Source organism: Primulina eburnea, chromosome 4 (assembly GCF_022965805.1).
Source record: "Primulina eburnea isolate SZY01 chromosome 4, ASM2296580v1, whole genome shotgun sequence".
Classification (NCBI taxonomy): domain Eukaryota; kingdom Viridiplantae; phylum Streptophyta; class Magnoliopsida; order Lamiales; family Gesneriaceae; genus Primulina; species Primulina eburnea.
Genome location: NC_133104.1, coordinates 12,722,594 through 12,733,911, shown reverse-complemented (window position 1 = coordinate 12,733,911; position 11,318 = coordinate 12,722,594). Strand labels below are relative to the sequence as shown.

General features: G+C 35.3%; 1 protein-coding gene across 1 annotated transcript; it reads left to right on the top strand.

Moving 5' to 3' along the window:
* Positions 1–1,142: 1,142 nt before the first annotated feature.
* Positions 1,143–9,547, top strand: LOC140830901 (probable CoA ligase CCL12). Its single transcript, XM_073194462.1, is given in 15 exon segments — positions 1,143–1,559; positions 1,835–1,964; positions 2,048–2,307; positions 5,004–5,205; positions 5,709–5,749; positions 6,366–6,494; positions 6,625–6,692; positions 6,778–6,998; positions 7,287–7,381; positions 7,456–7,672; positions 7,869–7,994; positions 8,401–8,499; positions 8,676–8,711; positions 8,713–8,883; positions 9,270–9,547. Coding segments are annotated over 15 exon segments (2,178 nt in total). The 5' UTR covers positions 1,143–1,293; the 3' UTR covers positions 9,387–9,547.
* Positions 9,548–11,318: the final 1,771 nt, after the last annotated feature.

The window sequence follows — 11,318 nt, the reverse complement described above, 5'->3', positions numbered from 1 at the left end:
TATGGAAATCCCGAATTGCATGCATTGAGTGTCAAACATTTCTGATTATTGAGGATAATATCGAAAGTAATTTAATGTCCATTTGAAATTCTTTTGAATCTATCTCTTTTAATTTTCTTGTGCTATCTTATTTGAATTTTTAAGAAGACAAATCAAGATATACAATATACATATGATTTTGGAAGAAAACTACAATGCAATAATTCTTTAAAATTAAGGTAATTTCGAAATAATATGTATTTGGGATAAAAAATTTAGGATTATTAAATAGTACATTAATGTCCATTGGAATACTTTGTTGTAATGATAGTTTTTAGCACTCAACCAATTTTATTTTTAGAAAATTTAAATAAACTAATTAAATATAGTATTTCTTTTTTAGTAAGTATTTTGAGAAATAAATTACTTAAAATAGCAAAATTTATTTTTGGATGATTTACTTCATGAGTGATACTGAACATTGCAATCATTTTTATTTTAAATTTATTTATATAGTTTTTACTTAAACTGATTGATATAATTAATGCAAAAAATTTTAATATAGTTTATTTTTTCAATATAGTTTAGTTTTAATTTGAGTAAAAAAATAAAAAAATATTTAATACTTAAATTACATTTGAATTAATATAAAAAGTAATTAATTCAAAATTGAATTAAATGAATTAATATAATCAATGTAAATAATAATTGAAGTGATCATTTATTGCAGTGCACATATTTCAATATTGATGATAAATCTTTCGTTTTATAGAAATGACATTTTGGTGGAAAATTACCATTTTTGATAAAAACTAAGTTTTTATATATATAAAATAGATTTTAGTTGACAAATGACTAGTTTGTCATAAATTGAGGGCCGATTCGAGGCAAAAGCCCATTAATTTAATATTTGCTGATTTTTTATTTATACCTGCTATGAAATGCTATTTGCCAAACTAAATTCCAAAACGAAATTCTCACCCATTCTTAATTTTAATATTTGTACATTATTGAAGAGATCTCAAATTGATATTTAATCTAAAAAGAAAAATAAAACTTAAATTGATATTTATGAAAAATATTCGAACCTTGTTTTAAATTTAGACAAACAAACTCTAAGGAATGCACCTTTATTTAATCAGTCAACATCCAGTTTAGATAGAGTTTGATATAATACTCAACTCTTTCTTATTGGACCAACGCTATGGAAGTTGAAGCAATCATACTCGTGCCTCGACTTACCCACCTTTCTTCCAAATAAATGCACAACAGAGTGACAGAGCGTGTGTGATTTTGATCGGTGTGGGTTGAACAATGGGGAAGAGCATAAGTGGAGTTGGGGTGGAAGATTTGGTGGGAGCCGGGCTGAAAATCCGGGAAGCCAAAGAATTTGAGCTGGAGCTGAGAGATGCTGTCATCAATGGCGGATTGAACCCGAAGGAGGTGTGGCGTTCGATAACAGCTCGAAAGCTGTTGAAACCGTGGCACCCACATGCCCTGCATCAGCTTATCTACTATTCTGTGTACTATGATTATGACGAGTCCATCCACGGCCCTCCTCTGTATTGGTTCCCTTCTCCGTAAGCCTTCCTTCCTTCTGCATTCCCGATACATATAGTGAAATTTTGACAAATACGTGTGAAATTTGGGGTTTCAGTTGTTAGTTCATGAAAAAGGTCTGAAATTTATGGGTAGCTGATATTGCAAATGATCATGTAGTATTTTCTGTGGTAGAGTATTGTGTTTCTGTTACATTATATGACCTTGTCTGGTGGTTACAAGTGTTGCTACTGTAAATTGTGGGATTTTACGTTTTTCATTCAATCAGTTAATCTTAATGTTTTTCGAGTGTCAGACACCAGTCTAGACGAACAAATTTGGGGCGTCTTATGGAATCTCATGGTTCAAGGCTCTTAGGGGCGTTATATAAGGATCCAGTTACGAGTTTCAGACAATTTCAGCAGTTCTCTGTGCAGCATCCCGAGGCAAGGCCTTCCGGACTAACCGATTTTCTTTTGGAAATATGTTTGTTTATTTATTTAGGCCTATCTTTTGGTGTATTATTCAGATTTATTGGTCGACAATACTTAAAGAGCTATCAATTGAATTTAGCGTGCCACCAAAGCGTATCCTGGATACTTCAAATAAATCCAAGCATGGTGGAACATGGCTCCCTGGCTCAGTATTAAATATTGCTAATTGTTGTCTGCAACCAAGAAATCTTTGGAAAGAGCAGGATGATAGCTTTGCCATTGTGTGGAGAACTGAAGGCTACGATGATCTTAATGTTGAGCATATGACGCTTAAGGAGCTGCGAGAGCAAGTAATGTATGCTTTGAACTATCTAGATTAATCCTCACTAATTGCTTGCTTTATAATAATGCTTATCACTTCAAAATTTAGTTACATGAAATTGAGATAGGTTTTATTGCTGGCATAAGTAGATATACGAGGCATTTCAGGATTCAGGGTATTGCTACCTAAAATGTAACTTTACCCTCAGTCTCTGACAGGTATTGCAGTTGCAATGTTCAGCTGATATTTATACCAGTATTTAATATTTGATGCAACACTACCTTTTGCATATTAAGCAACAGTGTTTTTAATCTGCCGGAGAATTTTGACTCGTCTTCAATTGAAATGTAGTACGGAGATGTGGAATATGTCGGACTACCGATTTCTTGTACCCAAGGTGAAGTGGAAGTTTAAAATTTTTAGTTTCGACGGTCGAAACTTTCCTTGGACGTCGTATGCATTTAAACAACCATAAAGTGTTTAGGATTATTACCTTCACGTGTATAATACTAGAGCGTATATAATGCTAGACACTAAATTATTCCTGCTTTTAAGAGGAGATAGCCTTTCTTGTATATCTCTTCGAATGGATCTCCTGTCTTTGATCGTCAAATTAGGTCCACAATCAGATACTAAGTTTCTTGTTTGGATTATACTAGAAATTAGAAACAATTTATTTGTTGAGACTATGACACAAGAATTTCAGAAATCCAGACTCGGTGCGGCAGCAACGGGGCGCAGCAGAAAGAACAAGTCTCGGCCGAAATTTTTCTTCCTAAAATTTGTGTTGGCCAAAACTTGAGTGGGAAGAGAGAAGGATTTTGTGTTGTGTGTAAATTCTCATGTGTTATCAATCTTTAATAACATATTTATTTAAAATACACAAGTCCTATGTCACTAGGATTTCTCATATTATTATTATATCATGTATTAATCAACTTTTGATAATGCATGATATATTTATCTTATATACACATCTTTTTATCTCCATATAAAATATGTGTACATATACTAATACATCTACACACGCACACATAATATATGCATAAACATATTAATTAAATTAAGTAACTATTATTTAGTTTCTTTAATTAACTTAATTCTAGACCCCTCTAAAATATTTCATGAGAATTTTGTACATATTAGTAGTCACTACTACTAGTACTATTATTTAATTAGGAAATTCCAAATTGACTAAATAAATAATTGTGAACTCATTATAACCCCGATCGACGATCTGACAGCACAACACCGATGTATCAAGGATACAAGTCTTGTTCATATAATGAAAATTGAAAGTTTTGAAAAGTAAAATTTTCACTGTCCATATTTGATAGCTGCCAGTTTTTTGAACTCCTTCACTAAACCAGTCAGTTCCAGTCTCCTTCCTTAATTAGTAGTTGAGCTAACTTCTATTTCTTTCATCTTATGTAATTAACTTATAAACTCCTTTATAAGCATTATGTTTGATCTCCACAGTGGGCAAATTCAACTCCTTGAAATTTAACTTTTGCGACGGGAACACAGAATTCAATACTCGTGTGACTCTAAATGGTTTAGGGATACAACTAGCCATGAGTTTATATCTCCATATGATTCAGAATAACATTTATTCTTAATTGGGTTTACCCTAACTAGCCACATTCTTTTCATCAATACTTTGATTAAGAATTTTAGAACCCATTTTTGATTCACCCATCGGTTCAGGGTAAGAGCATCTAGTACCATCGATCTATGATCCTCTAGGTATCACTGATAGTACCTGCAAGAACCTTAAGTCATGGTTAGTGTACAAAACGGTCCTTTCAACTCGTATATACCGATCGAATCAGCAATCATTGGTATATCGAGAGTTGCATATGAATCGATAACGATGAGATGTATCTTTGAGTACTAATAGTGACAAGATATGTGCAACTGAGGAAACACCTTTCCAAAATACACATGTCTTGCTCTGGCCAAAGATTCCTTGCACTATTAACTCATCAGGATATCTTAACCCATAGGCAAACGATAAATCTTTGACTACAATGCATTTGCTCCTACTTATTTCGAAATTACACCCAACCTCGTCACCTGATGACCTTCAATGGAGTCGGTAAACAGATTAAAGTGCATGTTAGTATGTAAAGCCTCTACATTATCCCGGGTCAAAAGACTAATGGCGTACAACCATAATCGCGGACTATTCCGCTCGATAAGTGATAACCATTTGGGTAGGTCCGAGAGAGGGTTGTTTAATGAATCATCAAATGATCACCAATATGTATAAGTGGACATCTTCATGCCCTTATCAATGAAACATGATGTTTACATCACAGATGCTAGTCTGAAGTTTAAGCGACTTTTATCCTTGTTTTAGGTGACTGATTCGACTAGGAACTTTTTTAGAATATATGGTACACTTCTTAATGAGTTTCATGATCTTACGTTGAGAAACAGACTCATACCTATTATGTATTCAAAATTTTAATCTATGTAGTTTGCATGAATATGCATATAAAGTAAATGCAATAATTGGATAAAACCGTAAACTATTATTAAAATGAAGATTATTTTTACATCGAAATCAATAAAGCTCAAGTCACAAGTTGGCTAGCTGGATACCTACTATAACAGAATATCATCTGAACAGATGCGAGTTTACTTTTTTTGTCTTGAAGTCTTCTGAATCGTGTGACTATTCGCGTACTTTCTTCACTCTCATGCGACAAATTTACCTTGGCTAGGTTGGTAGCAAATGCACTGGATGCAACATTCAGCAAGGGTGATGCTATAGCCATTGACATGCCAATGACTGCTACTGCTGTTATTATATACTTGGCAATTGTACTTGCTGGGTTTGTTGTTGTATCAATTGCTGACAGCTTTGCACCCAAAGAAATTGCGACTCGTCTGCGTGTATCCAAGGCGAATGTGATTTTCACTCAGGTGGCTACTAATATCAGCAAGTATTTTATTTGCTAAGGTTGATGAATGGGAAGGATTCCAATATGAAATACTTGATCAGTTTTTCCTACAATCTTTTTTCACTTGCAGTGGTGCACAGAAATAAACACTTGATTTACATCAACCTGGAGACTGGGTTTTTGGGGGTGAAAAAGAGGAACAGCCATAATGGATCAGTTCAATTGTTGTCATGAATACTATGTATTAGGTTCAAAACAAAAACATGCCATTGTGTGGGTGTGTTGGAAAGATGATTGGTTGATAATTGCCACAATGTTAATTAAAATTTTATCTGTGTGACAAGTGGATCTATCCCATGAAATGTATTACTCAAAAGGTCAAACCTATCTTTATCCTTTGCCATGACTGGTGTCTTTATGCTCTTCCGCCCTTTCCGGTTCAGTGTAAAATATCTACTAGCTCATTAGAGCTTTGCGTAGCACATACTTTTCTTATTTTTGATCGTATTCTAATTTCATATTTAGGATTTTATAATACGAGGACGACGGAGATTTCCTTTATACAGGTAAATGCATGCTATACCATATTTTAAAATATTTCATGGCTGTATTTTTCATGGATAAGCTGCTAATATCCATGTTTATGGTTTCCCGATTTTCTAGTAGAGCTCCTTTCTATCAACAGTGACTTTGAGATCAAGGGGACAAATAGGCTAGTATATTTTTTCATACTGTCTTTTATGAGTGATGCTTTCAATTTTTTTCCTCACAAGCGATCCAATAACTTCAAAGAATTGATGTTTGACTTGGTAGAGAACTACTTGCTTAGAAACATAATTTTATTTGTGAAACTCATTTAAGGTAAAACATGGAATTCCTTGAAAACTGTTGTGAAAGTACAGCGAAATCTGCAAAACATTTGATTGGCGAGAATTATTTTTTAAGATATTAAACTTAGAAAAAGTTGCTGTTCAGAGTGTCGATTGGGCTGTTTAGGCTGAACCTCATCTCACTTGGGAGAGAGTGGTGAAAGAGCTCTATTTTGTATACTTTCTGTTTGAAAACACTCTGACAGACTTGGCTCATCTGATGTTTATGTAAACTTTAATTTGCGATATATTCTTTGAGATGCCTTTGTGTCCATTGATGTCATCAACTGAATAACCTTACATATCTGTGCAGTCGAGTAGTAGAAGCCTTTCCAGATAGAGTTGTGGTGATTCCTGCAACTGGAAAAGAGGTAGCTGTTCAATTAAGAGATCAAGATTCCTCTTGGATAGCTTTCCTTTCAAGTGATTTTAATCTACCTAGGTAATATAAAGAAATTTGGTTGGTAGTGGTGTGAATAAAAATGCATTGTATGCAACGGTTGAAGTTTTAAGTTGCAGACTTTTTTTAAAAAAAATTATGTAGAGGGTTAAAATATCATTTCCCTTGGCAGGTCCTATCAACCAGTTTACCTGCCCATAGACTCTGTCACCAATATACTGTTTTCATCTGGTACCACTGGTAGGCAACTCTTTACAAGCTAGTTGCAGTATGTTACTCTCTTAAGTTTTCAAAATATATTGATTCCATTTTCACCTTCCAACAGGAGATCCAAAAGCGATACCATGGACTCAGCTTTCTTCTATTCGATGTGCCGCTGATTCATGGGCACATTGTGATGTTCAAGCTGGAGATGTCTTTTGTTGGCCAACTAATTTAGGTTGGGTTATGGGACCTATTTTACTCTATTCATGTTTCCTAGCTGGTGCAACTCTGGCACTTTATCATGGATCTCCTATGGGTTATGGGTTTGGGAAGTTCATCCAGGTAGTACTTCTATCGTGTTATACAAGCAAGAAATTTGCGTTCATATTTAGTTTCTGCTCGTATGTTGGTATTTGCCAATATTGAAGGCTATCAATAAATCAAATGAAAATTCTTCAAGCAAAGGGATTGAAGACTGTTAACGAGGATGGTTCCTGGAGTTTTTATAATAATTTCATTTTGTTAAAACTATTGGACACTAAATATATGGTGATATTTTGACATCACTGTAACTCACAGAGTCGATGAAAATCCTTAACATACTTTGTTTTGCACTTCATGCACTTCCAGGATGCAGGTGTCACTATTTTAGGAACCGTTCCTAGCATGGTGAAGACCTGGAAGAGCACAAATTGTATGGAAGACCTGGACTGGACAAAGATCAAGTAATTTTCAATTTAAACCTTCAATATCATATAATTTTTACGTTGACTGATTGTGATACTACCACATTTGCCAGGTTATTTTGTTCTACTGGGGAAGCCTCCAGCATTGATGATGACCTCTGGCTCTCGTCGAAGGCCTTTTATAATCCAATCATTGAATGTTGTGGAGGCACAGAGCTCTCATCTAGTTACATTGTTGGAAACCTTTTGCAACCACAAGCCTTTGGGGCATTTAGCTCTGCCTCAATGGGCACAGGATTTGTTATTCTTAGTGAAAGTGGTCTCCCTTATGTAATAATTTATTCTTTGGCTACCATACACCTTATAATGAATTATAACTTGCTTCATGTCTGGTTTTAAGGCCTATATTATAATGGTTTCCTTTACTCAATTTTTCATGGATTTTTAATTAAAATTTAACACATTCTCCTCAGAACATCTTGAACAAAGCCCCTAAAGAGTTTTCTCATTATTTTTTTGTTGACAGCCACATGATCATCCATGCGTTGGTGAAGTAGCTTTGTTTCCTATTTATATGGGAGCAACGGATAGATTGCTGAATGCTGATCATGAGGAAGTTTACTTCAAGGGTATGCCAAAGTACAAAGGAATGGTAAGCTAGCCTTGTTTTTCACTTAAATTTTTATAAAAAGTGGTCGCATGCAACTCAGATGCAGATTTTTAATTATCTTTAAATAAATTTGGGATTAAGATATATTATGCTATTTTAAATATCCTTTTGTGTTTTTTTCTATGCACTGATATTATAATTTGAACGCGTATCTATTTGGCTTTCTTCAGCTCAGTAGCTGTAAATGATTCTATATGCTCTTTCAATGTATGTTGAGTTCAAACATCAGAAAGTATGATATTTTAGACACTATACCATTCGATTTGCTGTGAGCTGTTTTCATTTAGGAGATTGAAAAGCAGGGTAGCCTTCTCCACTAAGCCAATTGGCTAAAACTAATGACTGACGGAATTCTCTTATGTATGTGTGCACCCTTAATAATATCCAGCAACTTAGGAGACATGGTGATGTAATAAAAAGAACTATTGGTGGATATCTGGTGGTGCAGGGAAGAGCTGATGACACCATGAACCTTGGGGGCATCAAGGTATCTAATTCCTCAAATTTCACCTTCGTGATGTATCGGTTCTTTATTAAGTTTTGATCTGGCTTAAACAAGCTCATTCTTCTTAGCTTATACCATCATTTTGTTGTTCTCATGTTTTTGCTGAGTGTTGCTAAATGAGCGAGCATAAATAGCATAAACTGATTCATTATCTGCAGACGAGTTCAGTTGAAATCGAGCGTGTTTGCAACCGGGGCTGATGAAAGCATCCTGGAAACCGCTGCAATAAGCTTTGCACCAGAGAATGGTGGTCCTGAGCAACTTTGTTTATTTGTGGTACTGAAAACGGGCTTCAGTATTGGACCGGATGTGCTTAAGATGAAACTCTCAAGAGCCATACAGACCCATCTTAACCCATTGTTCAAGGTTTGTGTTCAAGATTTTCCTTGCTTCTTTTTCCCCTTGATGCTCTCTAGGTTATGTTCATTCGTGTAATAGATACATGGGCAGCAATTAGTTAGATTCTTGTTTGTCCGACTGCTCATTAAACTAATCTGGAGTCAAAGTCAGAATGCCACTTGAACCATGGCATCACTACAAACTTTATCTGGATGCCTCCTCTTTTTCGCAAATACCATTTTCTCCACTTCTCTGAATTCTTGAATCTATCTATTCGGTTGTTCCTTCTACTTTTTCTTAGGTTATAAACAAATCCATTCAGTCAATCAGCACTCACAACGGTTTTTCGAGTCTCCGCGAGTTTAAAATGGTAAGATTCTAACAGAGAGAATCCGTGTTTTTTTTTCGAGTAGGTGAGCTTTGTGAACATTGTGGCAGAGTTTCCTCGAACTGCATCGAATAAGTTACTCCGGAGAGTGCTGAGGGATCAATTGAAGCTGAAGCTGCATCAAATGCAGAGTAAAATTTAGGTCCTCTTATTTTGTCAGGTTATTCTATTTTTTTTAATACATGAGTCTGTAGATAGTTTCAAAATATTATCATCCATGTTCAAATATTCTGGCATGATTTTTCTTTTTTCAATAAGGTATTTATCAACTACTAAATATATTGATTTTGAACCAAATTTTTTTATTTGTAGTGTTATTAGTACAGTTGTATTTTAATAGATATATGATATACACACTATCGATCAAGTAGAGTGACATTCCCTACGAGTCTAACAGTAAAGACTGTTGAATACAACGATGTGGAGGGAAAACCGTCTCACTTTATTTCTCAAATTTTATGTAATGGCTTGTAACTTTACAGAGTTTATATACAAGAAGAAAAGCGTGTTATTTCTTATAAAACTTTATGCCTATGTGTGTGTATATTAATGACCAACACTAATTAACAAATACTAACTAATACTCTCCCTCAAGATTGGTGGAGATTTAAAACACCAATCTTGGACATTAAGTATGTGTGTTGATCCTTTCCCAAGCTCTTGGTGAAAATATCCGCAAGCTGATCACTTGTACGAACATAATAAGTTTTGAGTAGTTTGGCTTGAATCTTTTCGCGTATCAAATGGCAATCGATTTCAATGTCTTTCGTTCGCTCGTGATAAAGTGGGTCCCATGTTATCACAATACAAAATAGCTGGTTCTGTAATGCATATTCCCATATCTCGAAGTATTCCAATAATCTATACAATTTCACATGAAGTAGTAGACATCGACCTATACTCCACTTCAGCAGATGAACGAGAAACGGTGCTTTGTTTCTTAGTCTTCCATGACACCAACGAATCTCCTAGCTTTTACACAATAGCCTGTTAGTGATCTTCGAGACATAGGGCATGCAACCCAATCAGAATCGCAGTATGCTGATAAGGAAAGAGCACTGTGAGCAGATAACAAGATACTCGAACCAGGCGTGGCTTTGAGGTACCTCACAACTCAAATAGCCGCTGCCATATGAGATTTCTTGGGTGAATGTAGGAATTGACTTAGATTCTGCACCACATAGCAGAGATCGGGTCTAGTGACAGTGAGATATATAAACTTTCCCACAATTCACTTATACATACTAGAATCCAGCAGCAAGTTATCAACATTTTTTAATGAAGTTTCTTGTTGAATAACATGATCAAGTTCACGAGTGGTGAGTATGAGGTTTTGCTCCATAGGTGTAGCGCATGGTTTAGCACCACTCAAACCCATTTCAGAAATTAACTCCAATGTGTATTTGCATTGACACAGGAAGATTCCATCACGAGATCGGGCAATCTCAATCCCTAAGAAATATCGTAATTGACCTAAATCCTTGAGGTGTATCCTAGAATGAAGAAAGGTCTTCAGCTCCTCGATAGAAGCATCATTATCACCTGTTATTATGATGTCATCGACATACACAAGCAATAAGATTATGCAACCAGCAGTTTGTTTAATAAACAAAGAGTGGTCATGTTGCGACTGAACACAACCAGCAGCTTTCATGATGCTGGAGAACTTATGATTCCACTCTCTCGAAGCCTCTTTTAGCCATATAATGATTTCTTTAGCAAGAAAACTTTGGACTCCCCCTGTTTTCTATAACCCAAAGGTAGATCCATATATACTTCCTCATCTAAATATCCTTGAAGAAACGCATTCGTGACATCCATTTGGTGTAAATTCCAGTACCTAACCGCTGCCAGGCTCAACATACATCTGATGGTCACAATCTTAGCCGTGGGTGAAAATGTGTTGTGATAGTCAATGCCTTGTTGTTGTGTATATCCCTTTGCCACGAGCCTTGCCTTGAATCTATCCACGGTGCCATCAGGTTTGTGTTTAATTTTGTATATCCATTTACATCCTATTGCTTTCTTGTTGGCAGGAAGGGTAACAACATCCCAAGTATGATTAGATTCAAGG